This window comes from Oncorhynchus tshawytscha, linkage group LG20 (assembly GCF_018296145.1).
Source record: "Oncorhynchus tshawytscha isolate Ot180627B linkage group LG20, Otsh_v2.0, whole genome shotgun sequence".
Taxonomy (NCBI): domain Eukaryota; kingdom Metazoa; phylum Chordata; class Actinopteri; order Salmoniformes; family Salmonidae; genus Oncorhynchus; species Oncorhynchus tshawytscha.
The window spans coordinates 41,094,619-41,112,328 of NC_056448.1; the positions used below are offsets into that span (position 1 = coordinate 41,094,619).

Below are 17,710 nucleotides of genomic sequence, written 5' to 3' on the forward strand. Positions count from 1 at the left end.
CTGGATGGATGGCACGCATCATACCCACTACCAACTGGATGGATGGCACGCATCATACCCACTACCACCTGGATGGATGGCACGCATAAAGATGAAGCAGATACTAAACTACAGGACTCTTTTGCTACCACAGACTGGAATATATTCAGGGATTCTTCCTTTGGCATTGAGTACACAACATCAGTCACTGGCTTCATCAATAAGTGCATCGATGACGTTTTCCCCACAGTGACTGTACGTACATACAGTTGAAGTCGGAAGTTAACATACACCTTAGCCAAATACATTTAAACTCATATTCGCACAATTCCTGACATTTAATCCCAGTAAAAATGCAGTTTTAGTTCAGTTAGGATCACCACTTTATTTTAAGAATGTGAAATGTCAGAATAATAGGAGAAAAAATGTCAGCTTTTATTTCTTTTCATCACATTCTCAGTGGTTCAAAGGTTTACAGACACTCAAGTAGTATTTGGTATCATTGCCTTTAAATTGTTTAACTAGGGTCAAACTTTTTGGGTAGCCTTCCACAAGCTTCCCACAATAAGTTGGGTGAATTTTGGCCCATTACCACCTGGATGGATGGCACGCATCACACCCATTACCACCTGGATGGATGGCACGCATCACACCCATTACCACCTGAATGGATGGCACGCATCACACCCATTACCACCTGGATGGATGGCACGCATCGCACCCATTACCACCTGGATGGATGGCACGCATCGAACCCATTACCACCTGGATGGATGGCACGCATCGAACCCATTACCACCTGGATGGATGGCACGCATCGAACCCATTACCACCTGGATGGATGGCACACATCGAACCCATTACCACCTGGATGGATGGCACACATCACACCCATTACCACCTGGATGGATGGCACGCATCAACCCATTACCACCTGGATGGATGGCACGCATCGAACCCATTACCACCTGGATGGATGGCACGCATCGAACCCATTACCACCTGGATAGATGGCACGCATCACACCCATTACCACCTGGATAGATGGCACGCATCGAACCCATTACCACCTGGATAGATGGCACGCATCGAACCCATTACCACCTGGATAGATGGCACGCATCACACCACCTGACAGAGCTCATGTAACTGAGTCAGGTTTGTAGGCCTCCTTTCTCACACACGCTTTTTCTGTTCTGCCCACAAATTTTCTATAGGATTGAGGTCAGGGCTTTGTGATGGCCACGCCAATACCTGGACTTTGTTGTCTTTAAGCCATTTTGCCACAACTTTGGAAGTATGCTTGGGGTCATTGTCCATTTGGAAGACCCATTTGAGACCAAGCTTTAACTTCCTGACTGATGTCTTGAAATGTTGCTTCAATATATCCACATCATTTTCCTACCTCATGACGCAATCTTTTTTGTGAAGTGCACCAGTCCCTCCTGCAGCAAAGCACCCCACAACGTGATGCTGCCACCCCCGTGCTTCACGTTTGGGATGGTGTTCTTCGGCTCGCAAGCCTCCCCCTTTTCCCTCCAAACATAACGATGGTCATTACGGCCAAACAGTTCTATTTTTGTGTCATCAGACCAGGGGACATCTCACCAAAAAGTACGATCTTTGTCTAAATGTGAAGTTGCAAACCATAGTCTGGCTTTTTAATGGCTGTTTTGGAGCAGTGGCTTCTTCCTTGCTGAGCAGCCTTTCAGGTTGTCGATATAGGACTCGTTTCACCAAACTAACATGGTCCAAGCACACCAAGACAGTTGTGAAGAGGGCACGACAAAACCTATTCCCTGTCAGGAGACCGAAAAGATTTGGCATGGGTCCTCAGATCCTCAAAAGGTTTTACAGCTGCACCATCGAGAGCATCCCGATGGGTTTCATCACTGCCTGGTATGGCAACTGCTCGGCCTCTGACCGCAAGGCACTACAGAGGGTTGACCAATTGTGATTTTTCAACACCGATACCAATTATTGGAGGACCAAAAAAGCAGATACGGATTAAATCAGACTGGTTTTTTAAAACATTTATTTGTAATAATGACAATTACAACAATACTGAATGAACACTTATTTTAACTTAATATAATACATCAATAAAATCAATTTAGCCTCAAATAAATAATGAAACATGTTCAATTTGGTTTAAATAATGCAAAAACAAAGTGTTGGAGAAGAAAGTAAAAGTGTAATATGTGCTATGTAAGAAAGCTAACGTTTCAGTTCCTTGCTCAGAACATGAGAACATGAAAGCCGGTGGTTCCTTTTAACATGAGTCTTCAATATTCCCAGGTAAGTTTTAGGTTGTAGTTATTATAGGACTATTTCCCTCTATACCATTTGTATTTCATTAACCTTTGATTATTGGATGTTCTTATAGGCACTATAGTATTGCCAGTGTAACAGTATAGCTTCCGTCCCTCTCCTCGCTCCTCCCTGGGCTCGAACCAGGAACACAACGACAACAGCCACGCTCGAAACAGCGTTACCCATGCAGAGCAAGGGAAACAACCACAGGCTCAGAGCGAGTGACGTTTGAAACGCTATTAGCCAGCCATTTCACTTCGGTTACACCAGCCTCATCTAGGGAGTTGATAGGCTTGAAGTCATAAACAGCGCAATGCTTGACGCACAACGAAGAGCTGCTGGCAAAACGCACGAAAGTGCTGTTTGAATAAATGTTTACGCGCCTGCTTCTGCCTACCACCGCTCAGTCAGATACTTGTATGCTCAGTCAGATTATATTGCAACCCCCTCCCCACGCTGCTGCTGCTACTCATTATCTATGCATTGTCACTTTAATAACTCTACCTACATGTACATATTACCTCAACACCGGTGCCCCCGCACATTGACTCTGTACAGGCACCCACTGTATATAGCCCTGCTATTGTTATTTACTGCTGCTCTTTAATAATTTCTTATTCTTATCTCTTGCTTTTTGGGGGGTATTTTCTTAACTGCATTGTTGGTTAAGGGCTTGTAAGTAAGCATTTCACTGTAAGGTCTACACCTGTTGTATGTGGCGCATGTGACAAATAACATTTGATTGACACGCATCACACCTATTACCACCTGGATGGATTACTTTTTCACAGCAGCCACAATAAGAGCAGGAATATGTGATCCTGGGAGACTAAAAGGAGGAGCTTGTCCAGTGATCCTGAGAGACTAAAAGGAGGAGCTTGTCCAGTGATCCTGAGAGACTAAAAGGAGGAGCTTGTCCAGTGATCCTGAGAGACTAAAAGGAGGAGCTTGTCCAGTGATCCTGAGAGACTAAAAGGAGGAGCTTGTCCAGTGATCCTGAGAGACTAAAAGGAGGAGCTTGTCCAGTGATCCTGAGAGACTAAAAGGAGGAGCTTGTCCAGTGATCCTGAGAGACTAAAAGGAGGAGCTTGGCCAGTGATCCTGAGAGACTAAAAGGAGGAGCTTGGCCAGCGCCTTTTACTAATTTTGATGGAGTGAGATGTGTACTGGATCCGAACGACAGGCGCTCCACCCACAGCAGTGTTATACTTGGAAAGCTCTCTGGCAGAGCCAGAGGCCCCAGGGCTAAAGAGCTGGATGGATATATAGGAGCTGCATCACAAACTGAACCCTATATAGTGTACTAAGTAGTGTGAGGGGAGGGATGTGGAGACACGCTCCACTTTGACACCATCCTCTGACTCATCCTCAAAACACACGTTGCTATGCAGAATTTTTTTTATGCGAGGCAACAACTTGTATTGATCTGTGAAATGGTGCTAGGTTACACGAAAAGAAAGGGTTATTTTTGAGTTCTTAGTGCCTTCAGAAATTACAGCCTGAATTTTAAAATGTATTAAATATACCCCCCCCTCACCCACAAACACATAATGACAAAGTCAAAACATGTTTAGAAATTGTAGCTAATTTATTGAAAATGAAATCTCATTCAAATACGTATTCAACCCTGAGCCAATAAATGTTAGAATCACCTTTGGCATTGATTACAGCTACGAGTCCTTCTTGGTTGCACACCTGGATTGTACAACTGCCCATTATTCTTGTTAAAATTCTTCAAGCTCTGTCAAGTTGGTTGTTGATCATTGCTAGACAGCCATTTAAGTCTTGCCATTGATTTTCAAGCCGATTTAAGTTAAAACTGTTATTAGGCCACTCAGGAACATTCACTGTCATCTTGGTAACCAACTCCAGTGTATATTTGGCCTTGGGTTTTAGGTTATTGTCCTGCTGAAAGGTGAATTTGTCTCCCAGTGTCTGTTGGAAAGCAGACAGAACCAGGTTTTCCTCTAGGATTTTGCCTGTGCTTATAGCTGTATTCCATTTATTTGTATTCCTCCCCCCCCAAAAAAAACCTGGCCAGTCCTTAACGATTACAAGCATACCCATTACATGATGCAGCCACCCCCATGTTTGAAAATATGAAGAGTGGTACTCAGTGATGTGTTGGGTTTGCCCTAAATATAATGCTTTGTATTCAGAACATAAAGTTAAATTTGCTTTGCCACATTTTTTGCAGTATTACTTAAGTTCCTTGTTGCAAACAGGATGAATATTTTGGAATATTTATTTATGTTCTGTACAGGCGTCCTGTTTTTCACTGTCATTTAGGTTAGTATTGTGGAGTAACTACAATGTTGTTGGTCCATCCTCAGTTCTCATATCACAACCATTAAACTCTGGAACTGTTAGAAGTCACCATTGGCCTCATGGTGAAATCACTGAGCTGTTTCCTTCTCTCCGGCAACAGAGTTAGGAAGGACACCTGCATCTTTGTAGTGACTGGGTCTATTGATACACCATCCAAAGTGTAATTAATAACTTCACCATACCCAAATGTCTACTTTGTTTATTTTTTACACATCTACCAATTGGTGCCCTTCTTTGCAAGGCATTGGAAAACCTCCATGGTGTTTGTGATTGAATCTGTTCTTTAAATTCCCTACTTGATTGATGGACCTTCAAGATAATTGTATGTGTAGGGTACAGAGATGGGGTAGTTATTCAAAAATCATGTTAACCACTTTTATTGAAAATAGAATGAGTCCATGAAACTTGTGAAGCACATTTCTACTCCTGAACTTATTTAGGCTTGCCATAACAAAGGGGTTGAATACTTAGTCTGATGACATTTCAGCTTTACATTTATTAACATTTCTAAAATAATCTAAAAAAAATAAAAAATATGTCCACCTTCAAATGATGGCGTATTGTGTAGCTCAGTGACACAAAAACCTTATTTAATCCATTTTAAATTTAGGCTGTAACATGTGGATAAGTAAAAGGGCGTGAACACTTTCTGAAGGAACTGTATACTGTGAAAATACGGAACGGGTTCAATTCCAGCACCACAGCCCTAGTGAAGAATTCACATTCCTGGGTCAGTGGAGCAATGTAAGACAAACGGAAATTCACTATTGAAGGTTAGACAAAACCAAGTTTTTCATAGTTCTGCATTTAACTGAGCAAATGGTAGTCACACGTTAAAGTAAACTGATTGTTAATTTAGCACAAAAAGACAGCCTTTGTTTCAATAACTGTCTATTGAGTAGAGGCCCAAGTACTTAAACCTTTTTTTTTTTATACAACCAATAACTGAAGTTGTCCAGCCAATACAGTGACCCCAAAACATATATTTCTAGAGCTATGCACCAACCAAAACTATAATAAAGCTATACAAAGAGAAGTCTTTTTTGAAACTATGTTTTTTCATTAGGGAGTATACAGTGCGTTTTAGAAATGTAAAATAACACAGATGTATTTGAGGGAAACAATTAGTGAAAATACTTTCTGCTGCTCGAGCCTAATCCTTAAAATGTCACCTAAACACAATCTGGCTGCTTGCACTATGGAACCGTGGCACTACTAATCATGGTATTTACAGGACATGAATGCCCTTGGTTTCAATTATTTAATTTAGAAAAAGCTTACTGAAAATACATTGAGGCCATGACAGAAAAGATGAACTTGCTCAGGAGTGCAGTCTACTCTATCATCTTATAACTCGAACACTTCCCAATTTTCTTTCTTAACAAATATGGCTACAACTTCTGCTAAGTAAAATGTAGGTTTGTGCCATTATCTATGAAACAGTGTTTGTCGGCACCAGCCTGGGGTGTTACTGACAGATGTTGCGCAGACGGTTGGTCCATTTATTCAGTTCTCCTCAAGTGCTTGATTTAATGTCAGCACTCCTCCGACCATAGCAATGGACCACTGTTTACTTCACCTAGCACATTCATCTCGTAGGCATGTGTCCTAAAAAAGCATGCTTGAATTCATACACAAAGGTTATCCGTGAGTGAGTGAGAGTTAAGGATGCTGTTCTAGATATCTACCACTGTGTGGCACAACAAAGTGAAAGCCAAGGGAGATTCAGCTTCATCTATTGTACAGCTGCCCGATGGGTTATAAAGGTTTATCCTCTTGTTCCTCGGAAATCACCTAATTCAACTGTATTGCTAGACATGGACTACAAACTTGTTTCTTCAAATTGGACATCGCTTCACTGACTCATCCCTCAGGAGTTACCTAGGCAACACACTATGCCAGGTATCCTTTGCAAATCCAATGCAATACATCAAAGAATGTCTGGCATTCTTCACTCAGGATAGACCAGCATAAGCACACACACAGTCCAGTTGATATAGCCAGATAAAAACACATACTATACAGCCTTTTCAATATAGCTTCTCAGTCAACTGGACTTTTTAGAGTACTTGTGAGTCAAAAGATAGGTTATTTGCATGTCATTTTGCCAATTTCAAAATAGTAGCAGGAAGAGCTGATCGTTAAGACATCTAAAATGTTAATAGGAAATAAGCAGACAAAAGATCATCAAAAGCTTGAATGTATGACTATTTCAGTCAAAGCATCCATAGCATTAGTAATGTGAAAGTAGAACACACTAAATTGACAGTGGTTGACTTGATGAATCCCTGACGTGGAGCAAAACAATTGGTGTGAATCGTAAGGAAATAATTTAATAATTTAAATAGTTTTTCATAAATGCAACCATGAACTGCACGTGTCGTTTGATTGAAACGTATCGTTTAATTATAGACAATGAAACAGAAAGCTGGTTTGGTAATCACGTGCTTCGTTCTGACTGTCACGCAATTCCAGGGTAATAAAGAATGTATTTTCTTATTTTGAAAGGATATTCACTAAAACAACGAATATATGTCATGATTCCATGCACTAAAAAAAACAACCAAAAGAGCTCAGTTTAGTGAGTAACGTTAGCGGCACAAATGTTACCTTTGAACGTTACATGAGCTGCGTTAAGTCAGACAGACCAATTCTGATATTTTCTCAATAGGTATTTTGACCAAAGAGAAGAGTTCTGTAGAAAAAAATCTGATGTGCTTAGTCAATAGACCAATTAGTGGAAAAATATCAGATTTGGGTTGCCCGTCTAAACATAGCCTTAGTTGTTTCGTGAAGTGAGAAATTACACATTACTGAGAGAAGAAACCTGTTGAAAATCTCTCTCAAAAGGACACTCCTAAACTCCACCCTCCTAAAAAAACAGTGTAGCATACTTGCCAATTTGTAACTGTGCCATGGATAATCTCACCTTCCAAACATTCCTGCGTCCCGTTGGTTATACGTCACATTTGGTGAGTTGTTGGTTTTGTGTTTCATGCGAGTAAATAGCACTAAATCGTCTCATCGCAAGTTGGAATTCAATTGACCACCGTGTCAGCGTTTCATCCAACAACAAAAAAAACTTTACCTGCTGCGAGATTGTGCACAGATATCCAACAATTAAGTCTGAATACGTTGTTTTAAAGACTACGGAAAGTTATTCGCGTGCATTCCAGTCCACATGTATAGAGTGCAGCTCATGCTGTGTATTAGTACCGCGCGCAGTCCACAATACGTTTGTTCAACGAAGAAGAAAATACTTTTACTTTGTTGAATCTCGGCTCATCTCCTACTAGGCTGAAATGTGGAGGCATTTCCCACAAACCATTGCATCCAGATAGCGAGTACCGAAAGAAGAGAGTCCCGTCAGAGAGCAAGAGGCGAAGCGAGAAGGTTCACCCCCGTCAAAATCTGTCCACGATATGCAGACCGCCTGCCTTCCCGCCTTTGGGACAACGACTCTCATTGTTAAAGTGGAAACAAGATAGTCTCGTCATTATACAGTATCTCTGGTCCCGTGCATTGAAACACACATCAAACAGAGAAAGTTAGAACATCCTGCCTCTCCGCGAGTGCAGCACAACTTCCCCTTCAGCTGAATAGGCAAAGAGTGTAAGAACAGAAGTAATGAAAGACGGATGCTGAAAATTAACACTTCAATCTGCTCATCCATCGGACTTGCCCAAGTATATCTAATTTATGTTAATGGTTATGTTAATAAAATATGGTTTGGCATTCTCCATCTTTGGGATTGACATGGACAATAAACTATTCCTCATTTTAATCAACTGCATTTTGTCTGATGAGTCATACCAAAACAAACCTCCATTTTAAAGCAGTAAAGCCTCTTATATAGGTCTAAACTAGCAAAGAAAACACAGAGACCATTTCTCGACCACATTATTTCAGCCAAACAGGCAATAACAAAAATACACAGTTGATCCTCCTGGGATCAAGATAGAGACAAAACAAACCATTTGCATACAGCCAGTGTATAATCAGCATTTAGAAGGCTTTTACTGAGCATTGAAATCATGTGTCATTTGGTCTGAAAATGAGAAACCACTGCAATTACAGAACCAACTCATCTGTGACGTTGGGTTGGATGTTCCTCAATTCTGTCAAGTTAAGGTTGCAACATTTTGGAATATCAAAACGAAATTAACCTTTAATTTGAAAATGAATAATCAATAACCTCAGAATCTGCACTGCACTAAAACATAGGCCTAAGCCTATTGCATGAAAACCCTCCAGCAAAACAGAGCTTTAAAGAAAAAACATGTCATACACAAGCTCATCGTCACTCAAGCTCAGTCTAATAAAGCAAATGACAGACCCTTAAACCATTAAATTATCTATAACATTAAAAAAAAAACAGTTTAAGCATTCAGAGACAGATAAAGTAAGCTGACCACGCTCTGGTGATTGACCATTGAAACACCACAAGGGGAAACCAGCATGCGAATGTGGTGTTTGAGTTCAACTTCATAGGTCATTTTTTGGTGAATGGATAACTTGAATGCCTCCTCTACTCTCCAATGATTGTCTCTCTGTCACTGTCTGTAACCACAGGCAGACCAAGCCAGCGGTGTTCTGCTCTGTATTCCCAAGTCTCCAGAGGGTGTGTCCAAAAACAGCTGCCGAGAGATTTCCCAGCAATGACTCACTGTCGTCTCGCCCATCCATGGTCTCACTCGTCTCATTAGACGTCCTGGAGGCCTCCTCCATCTGGGACAATGGAGGATCAGGAGCCTGTGCACCAAATGGCACCCTATTCCCTGTGTAGTGAAATACTTTTGAACAAGGCCCATAGAGCCTATATGGTTCTGGTCGAAAAGTAGTGCACTATACAAAGAATAGGGTGCTATTTGGGGCACAAATGGTACTGTTGAAAAACCAGTAGCAGTTGCTAGAACCAATAGTAGAAGTTACTACAACCAACAGAGAAACAATTGCTAGAGCCAACAGAGTAGCAGTTGCTAGAGCCCAACAGAGTAGCAGTTGCTAGAGCCCAACAGAGTAGCAGTTGCTAGAGCCCAACAGAGTAGCAGTTGCTAGAACCAACAGAGTAGCAGTTGCTAGAACCAACAGAGTAGCAGTTGCTAGAACCAACAGAGTAGCAGTTGCTAGAACCAACAGAGTAGCAGTTGCTAGAACCAACAGAGTAGCAGTTGCTAGAACCAACAGAGTAGCAGTTGCTAGAACCAATAGAGTAGCAGTTGCTAGAACCAATAGAAGTTACTACAACCAACAGAGAAGCAATTGCTAGAGCCAACAGAGTAGCAGTTACTAGAGCCAACAAAGTAGAAGTTAGTAGAACCAACAAAGTAGAAGTTACTAGAGCCAACAAAGTAGCAGTTACTAGAGCCAACAGACTAGCAGTTGCTACAGCTAACAGAGTAGAAGTTAGTAGAACCAACAGAGTAGAAGTTAGTAGAACCAACAGAGTAGAAGTTAGTAGAACCAACAGAGTAGAAGTTAGTAGAGCCAACAGAGTAGAAGTTACTAGAGCCAACAAAGTAGCAGTTACTAGAGCCAACAAAGTAGCAGTTACTAGAGCCAACAAAGTAGCAGTTACTAGAGCCAACAGAGTAGCAGTTGCTAGAACCAACAGAGTAGCAGTTGCTAGAACCAACAGAGTAGCAGTTGCTAGAACCAACAGAGTAGCAGTTGCTAGAACCAACAGAGTAGCAGTTGCTAGAACCAACAGAGTAGCAGTTGCTAGAACCAACAGAGTAGCAGTTGCTAGAACCAACAGAGTAGCAGTTGCTAGAACCAACAGAGTAGCAGTTGCTAGAACCAACAGAGTAGCAGTTGCTAGAACCAACAGAGTAGCAGTTGCTAGAACCAACAGAGTAGCAGTTGCTAGAACCAACAGAGTAGCAGTTACTGGAGCCATCAAGAATATGCAATTTAATTTCTTCTGCTTAGCAGTACATTTTTCAGTGGGGCGCTCTCACGAGCACAATTTGAGCTGCACTAAAGAGCTGTCACATAGACTAACTAAACATTATTAATATTGCATTTGAACTTAACTCGGATGAAATGAATCTATTCTCATTGTCCACAAACGGGGAGGATCACTTAATGCTTAGCCGCGTTTATGTCTGCATGTGGCAGAAGATCAAATCCTTTTCAAATCATAATAGTCTGACACCAGCACGTCTCAATCCCTACTTTCTCAAACCTCCTCCAACACCATAGTCTTTTTACATCACCGTTTTCCAATACTACATTGATTGACAGATAAAACGCTGTCACAGTCACTAAAACTGGCTGACACTGGTTCATAAAAGACATGTAGACGGGGAGGGTTTTTATCAAAATCAACATACAACTGTAAAAATTGACAGCGTATTCATTCATTACTGTACATGGCCTATGGGGGGAAAAAAATCAACCCACCTAATGTTACCAACACTGTGCTCTACAGTATAACCAACCAGCCTAATGTTACCAGTACTGTGCTCTACAGTATAACCCACCAGCCTAATGTTACCAGTACCGTGCTCTACAGTATAACCCACCAGCCGAATGTTACCAGTACTGTGCTCTACAGTATAACCCACCAGCCTAATGTTACCAGTACTGTGCTCTACAGTATAACCCACCAGCCTAATGTTACCAGTACTGTGCTCTACAGTATAACCAACCAGCCTAATGTTACCAGTACTGTGCTCTACAGTATAACCCACCAGCCTAATGTTACCAGTACTGTGCTCTACAGTATAACCCACCAGCCTAATGTTACCAGTACTGTGCTCTACAGTATAACCAACCAGCCTAATGTTACCAGTACTGTGCTCTACAGTATAACCCACCAGCCTAATGTTACCAGTACCGTGCTCTACAGTATAACCCACCAGCCTAATGTTACCAGTACCATGCTCTACAGTATAACCAACCAGCCTAATGTTACCAGTACTGTGCTCTACAGTATAACCCACCAGCCTAATGTTACCAGTACTGTGCTCTACAGTATAACCCACCAGCCTAATGTTACCAGTACTGTGCTCTACAGTATAACCCACCAGCCTAATGTTACCAGTACTGTGCTCTACAGTATAACCCACCAGCCTAATGTTACCAGTACTGTGCTCTACAGTATAACCCACCAGCCTAATGTTACCAGTACTGTGCTCTACAGTATAACCCACCAGCCTAATGTTACCAGTACTGTGCTCTACAGTATAACCCACCAGCCTAATGTTACCAGTACCATGCTCTACAGTATAACCCACCAGCCTAATGTTACCAGTACCATGCTCTACAGTATAACCAACCAGCCTAATGTTACCAGTACTGTGCTCTACAGTATAACCAACCAGCCTAATGTTACCAGTACTGTGCTCTACAGTATAACCCACCAGCCTAATGTTACCAGTACTGTGCTCTACAGTATAACCAACCAGCCTAATGTTACCAGTACTGTGCTCTACAGTATAACCCACCAGCCTAATGTTACCAGTACTGTGCTCTACAGTATAACCCACCAGCCTAATGTTACCAACACTGTGCTCTACAGTATAACCCACCAGCCTAATGTTACCAACACTGTGCTCTACAGTATAACCCACCAGCCTAATGTTACCAACACTGTGCTCTACAGTATAACCCACCAGCCTAATGTTACCAGTACTGTGCTCTACAGTATAACCCACCAGCCTAATGTTACCAGTACTGTGCTCTACAGTATAACCCACCAGCCTAATGTTACCAGTACTGTGCTCTACAGTATAACCCACCAGCCTAATGTTACCAGTACTGTGTTCTACAGTATAACCCACCAGCCTAATGTTACCAGTACTGTGCTCTACAGTATAACCCACCAGCCTAATGTTACCAGTACTGTGCTCTACAGTATAACCCACCAGCCTAATGTTACCAGTACTGTGCTCTACAGTATAACCCACCAGCCTAATGTTACCAGTACTGTGCTCTACAGTATAACCCACCAGCCTAATGTTACCAGTACTGTGCTCTACAGTATAACCCACCAGCCTAATGTTACCAGTACTGTGCTCTACAGTATAACCAACCAGCCTAATGTTACCAGTACCATGCTCTACAGTATAACCAACCAGCCTAATGTTACCAGTACTGTGCTCTACAGTATAACCCACCAGCCTAATGTTACCAGTACTGTGCTCTACAGTATAACCCACCAGCCTAATGTTACCAGTACTGTGCTCTACAGTATAACCCACCAGCCTAATGTTACCAGTACCGTGCTCTACAGTATAACCCACCAGCCCGAATGTTACCAGTACTGTGCTCTACAGTATAACCCACCAGCCTAATGTTACCAGTACCGTGCTCTACAGTATAACCCACCAGCCTACCAATGTTACCAGTACCTGTGCTCTACAGTATAACCCACCAGCCTAATGTTACCAGTACTGTGCTCTACAGTATAACCCAACCTAATGTTACCAGTACTGTGCCAGTATAACCCACCAGCCTAATGTTACCAGTACTGTGCTCTACAGTATAACCCACCAGCCTAATGTTACCAGTACTGTGCTCTACAGTATAACCCACCAGCCTAATGTTACCAGTACTGTGCTCTACAGTATAACCCACCAGCCTAATGTTACCAGTACTGTGCTCTACAGTATAACCCACCAGCCTAATGTTACCAGTACTGTGCTCTACAGTTACCAGTAACCCACCAGCCTAATGTTACCAGTACTGTGCTCTACAGTATAACCCACCAGCCTAATGTTACCAGTACTGTGCTCTACAGTATAACCCACCAGCCTAATGTTACCAGTACTGTGCTCTACAGTATAACCCACCAGCCTAATGTTACCAGTACTGTGCTCTACAGTATAACCCACCAGCCTAATGTTACCAGTACTGTGCTCTACAGTATAACCCACCAGCCTAATGTTACCAGTACTGTGCTCTACAGTATAACCCACCAGCCTAATGTTACCAGTACTGTGCTCTACAGTATAACCCACCCTAATGTTACCAGTACTACAGTATAACCCACCAGTTACCAGTACTGTGCTCTACAGTATAACCCACCAGCCTAATGTTACCAGTACTGTGCTCTACAGTATAACCCACCAGCCTAATGTTACCAGTACTGTGCTCTACAGTATAACCCACCAGCCTAATGTTACCAGTACTGTGCTCTACAGTATAACCCACCAGCCTAATGTTACCAGTACCGTGCTCTAAACCAGTGAGCCATTGGCACCGTACTCAAACTCAGCTTGTCATACAGTTATTTACTGTACTGCAACAGAAGAATTGGGGCTACATCCCAAATAGAACTTTAAATGGAACTTTATTCCTGATTTAGTACACTACTTTTACCCAGGGTACTATGGGCCCTGGTCAATAGTGCACTATACAGGGAATAGGGTGCCATTTGGAGCACGTCCTGAGAGATTATGAATCATTCGGTGTGGTTTCTGGTGTCATTACAGAAAATGAAAGGGGTGGAGGTGCTAAAACACATTGTGACTACTTTAGTACAGTAAACATGATCATTTACATTCATTTCCTCTGACATCTAAAGAGGGAACTACACAGCATGAGGAAGTTCTTGTCGTCATGACAACCTGTATACTACTCCAGCAAACAAAGTATGCCTCTCACTTCATCCAAATCAAACCTGGTTATGACACTCCGCTTGCTTGAGAAACACGTGAAGGGATTTAATTGCAGTGAAATTGTTTTCAGCCGAATACTTTGCATGTGAAGAATGTCTCTAAATGTGTCCTGTGGGTTTATGCCATAAAATATATTTTCAAGCCATATAAAACTAAAACAGACAAAGGCATCCTAAATAAGTGCTTTTAACTGGAAGATGTGAATAAGAGAAGAGGTGGATGTCTTGTATACCAGCTATTTGCTGTTCTGTTGTGTGTAATGAGAAGTAAATCAGATGCTGCACTTGACGCATTTATGAAATTGCTTATTCCAGTTACTAATAAGCACGGTATGGTTGAAAGGGATGAGGCAAAAGGAAATGGCAAATAAGTTTGGCTGCCCAGACGATTGGCAAACGTACTGTAGATTGTGAAATCATGTGACTAAACAAAAATAAGAAGAAACTGTACTATGAAAAAGGCGAACTCCATAGAATCAGATGGCTCATTCATCAAAAAAAACACACTGATAATGTCAAATACTTTACTTTTTTTATTGACAAGATTAGCAAATTTAGGCATGACAACCTCAAACTCTGAACCTACACATCCATGCATAACGATATCGTGGTATAATACATGTTGTATTGTAGATATGTAGTGGTAGAGTAGTTGTGTAATAATGTGTTGTATGATGTACTGTTTTATTAGAATTATTTTGTGATGTAATTGCCTTAAATCTTGTTTGGACCCCAGGAAGAGTAGCTATGGCAACAGCTAATGGGGATCCTTAATAAATACAACAACAAAAAGACCTGTCTCGAGGGGCCCATATTCGTACAGCGGTTTAACACGGAACTAGAGGTTGACCGATTAATCGGAATGGCCGATTAATTATGGCCGATTTCAAGTTTTTCATAACAATCGGAAATCGGTATTTTTGGGCGCCGATTTTGTTTTATACCTTTATTTAACTAGGCAAGTCAGTTAAGAACACATTCTTATTTTCAATGACGCCCTAGGAACGGTGGGTTAACTGCCTTGTTCAGGGGCAGAACGACAGATTTTCACCTTGTCAGCTCGGGGGATCCAATCTTGCAACCTTACAGTTAACTAGTCCAACGCAATAACGACCTGCCTCTCTCTCGTTGCACTCCACAAGGAGACTGCCTGTTACACGAATGCAGTAAGCCAAGGTAAGTTGCTAGCTAGCATTACACTTATCTTATAAAAAAAACAATCAATCATAATCACTAGTTAACTACACATGGTTGATGATATTACTAGATATTATCCAGCGTGTCCTGCATTGCATATAATCTGAGCATACACGTATCTAAGTATCTGACTGAGCGGTAGACAGAAGCAGGCGCGTAAACATTCATTCAAACAGCACTTTCGTGCGTTTTGCCAGCAGCTCTTCGTTGAGCGTCAAGCATTGCGCTGTTTATGACTTCAAGCCTATCAACTCCCGAGATGAGGCTGGTGTAACCGAAGTGAAATGGCTAGCTAGTTAGCGCGTGCTAATTGTCATTGTATTGCTGGTTCGAGCCCAGGGAGGAGCGAGGAGAGAGATGGAAGCTATACTGTTACACTGGCAATACTAAAGTGCCTATAGGAACATCCAATAGTCAAAGGTTAATGAAATACAAATGGTATAGAGGGAAATAGTCCTATAATTCCAATAATAACTACAACCTAAAACTCCTTACCTGGGAATATTGAAGACTCATGTTAAAAGGAACCACCAGCTTTCATATGTTCATGTTCTGAGCAAGGAACTGAAACATTAGCTTTCTTACATAGCATATATTGCACTTACTTTCTTCTTCAACACTTTGTTTTTGCATTATTTAAACCAAATTGAACATGTTTCATTATTTACTTGAGGCTAAATTGATTTTATTGATGTATTATATTAAGTTAAAATAAGTTCATTCAGTATTCTTGTCATTGTCATTATTACAAATACATTTTTTCTTAATTTTTTATTTTATTTTTTATAAATCGGCCGATTAATCGGTATCTGCTTTTTTTTGTCCTCCAATAAATCGATATCGGCGTTGAAAATCATAGTCGGTCGACCTCTACACGGAACCCAAACTGGCTGAGCGCGTGCGCCATCGTGCATACATTTATTTTGTCCCCCCACACCAAACATGACCATGACACGCAGGTTAAAATATCAAAACAAACTCTGAACCAATTATATTAATTTGGGGACAGGTTGAAAAGCATTAAACATTTATGGCAATCTAGCTAGCTAGCTTGCCCTTGCTAGCTAATTTGTCCTATTTAGCTAGCTTTCTGTTGCTAGCTAATTTGTCCTGGGATTTCAACATTGAGTTGTTATTTTACCTGAAATGCACAAGGTCATCTACTCTGCCAATTAATCCCCAAATAAAACGTTCAACCGACTCATTTCTAGTCATCTCTCCTCCTTCCAGGCTTTTTTATATTGCGATTGGCAACTTTCATAAATTAGGTGTATTACCGCCACCAACCTCATTCGTCTTTCAGTCACCCACGTGGGTATAACCAGTGAGGAGATAGCAGGTGGGTACCTGCTTCTATAAACCAATCAAGATATGAGTGGCAGGACTTGCAGCGCGATCTGCATCACAAACAGAACTGACCTCTATTTTAGCCCTTGGCAACGCAGAAGCTCGTTGGCGTGCGCGAGCAGTGTGGGTGCAATAATTGAATAATATAGATTTCTAAATGTATTTTGCAACGCTTGTGCATGCGACACGAGCAGTGTAGTCAGCCTGTAAGACTAGGATCGGTTTTGGCTTTTAGATCACAATGAATAAGATTACGTGGTGTGGGGAGACCTGATCCTAGATCAGCACTCCTACTCTTGAGACGCTTGGTACATAATGGCCGCTGGCGCCTGTTTCTATTCACCCAGAGTTTTATTTCTTAAGAGGTGGTTTTCCTTTTGTACTATTTCTACATTATCCTTGCTGAGTGCTGACTGTAGGCTATATACACTGAACAAAAAAATATAAAAACGCAACATACAACAATTTCAACAGTTACAGTTCATATAAGGAATTCATTAGGGCCTAATCTATGGATTTCACATAACTGGGAATACAGATATGCATCTGTTGGTCACAGATACATTAAAAAAAAAACAGTTTTAAAGTAGGTGCATGGATCAAAAAAAGTCAGTATCTGGTGTGACCACCATTTGCCTCATGCAGCGTGACACATCTCCTTCGCATAGAGCTGATCAGGCTGTTGATTGTGGCCCATGGAATGTTGTCCCACTCCTCTTCAGTGGCTGTGCGAAGTTGCTGGATATTACCGGGAACTGTAACACGCTGTTGCACACGTCAATCCAGAGCATCACAAACATGCTCAATGGGTGACATGTCTGGTGAGTATACAAGCCATGGAAGAACTGGGACATTTTCAGCTTCCAGGAATTGTGTACAGATCCTTGGGACATTGGGTTGTGCATTATCATGCTGAAACAT

General features: G+C 41.6%; 1 protein-coding gene across 8 annotated transcripts in view; it reads right to left on the minus strand.

The window, feature by feature from the left end:
- Positions 1 to 17,710, minus strand: part of psd3l (pleckstrin and Sec7 domain containing 3, like) — a 156,612-nt gene that overhangs the window by 81,943 nt on the left and 56,959 nt on the right. For 2 of the 8 annotated variants that reach the window (XM_042302675.1, XM_042302674.1), the window contains exon 1: positions 7,550 to 8,193. The exons of the other annotated variants lie outside the window; for them this stretch is intronic. In XM_042302675.1, coding sequence (XP_042158609.1) covers positions 7,550 to 7,617 — 68 coding nt within the window. In that variant the 5' untranslated portion in view covers positions 7,618 to 8,193. Of the gene's footprint in view, positions 1 to 7,549; positions 8,194 to 17,710 lie in introns of those variants that run through there. 8 annotated transcript variants of the gene reach the window in all.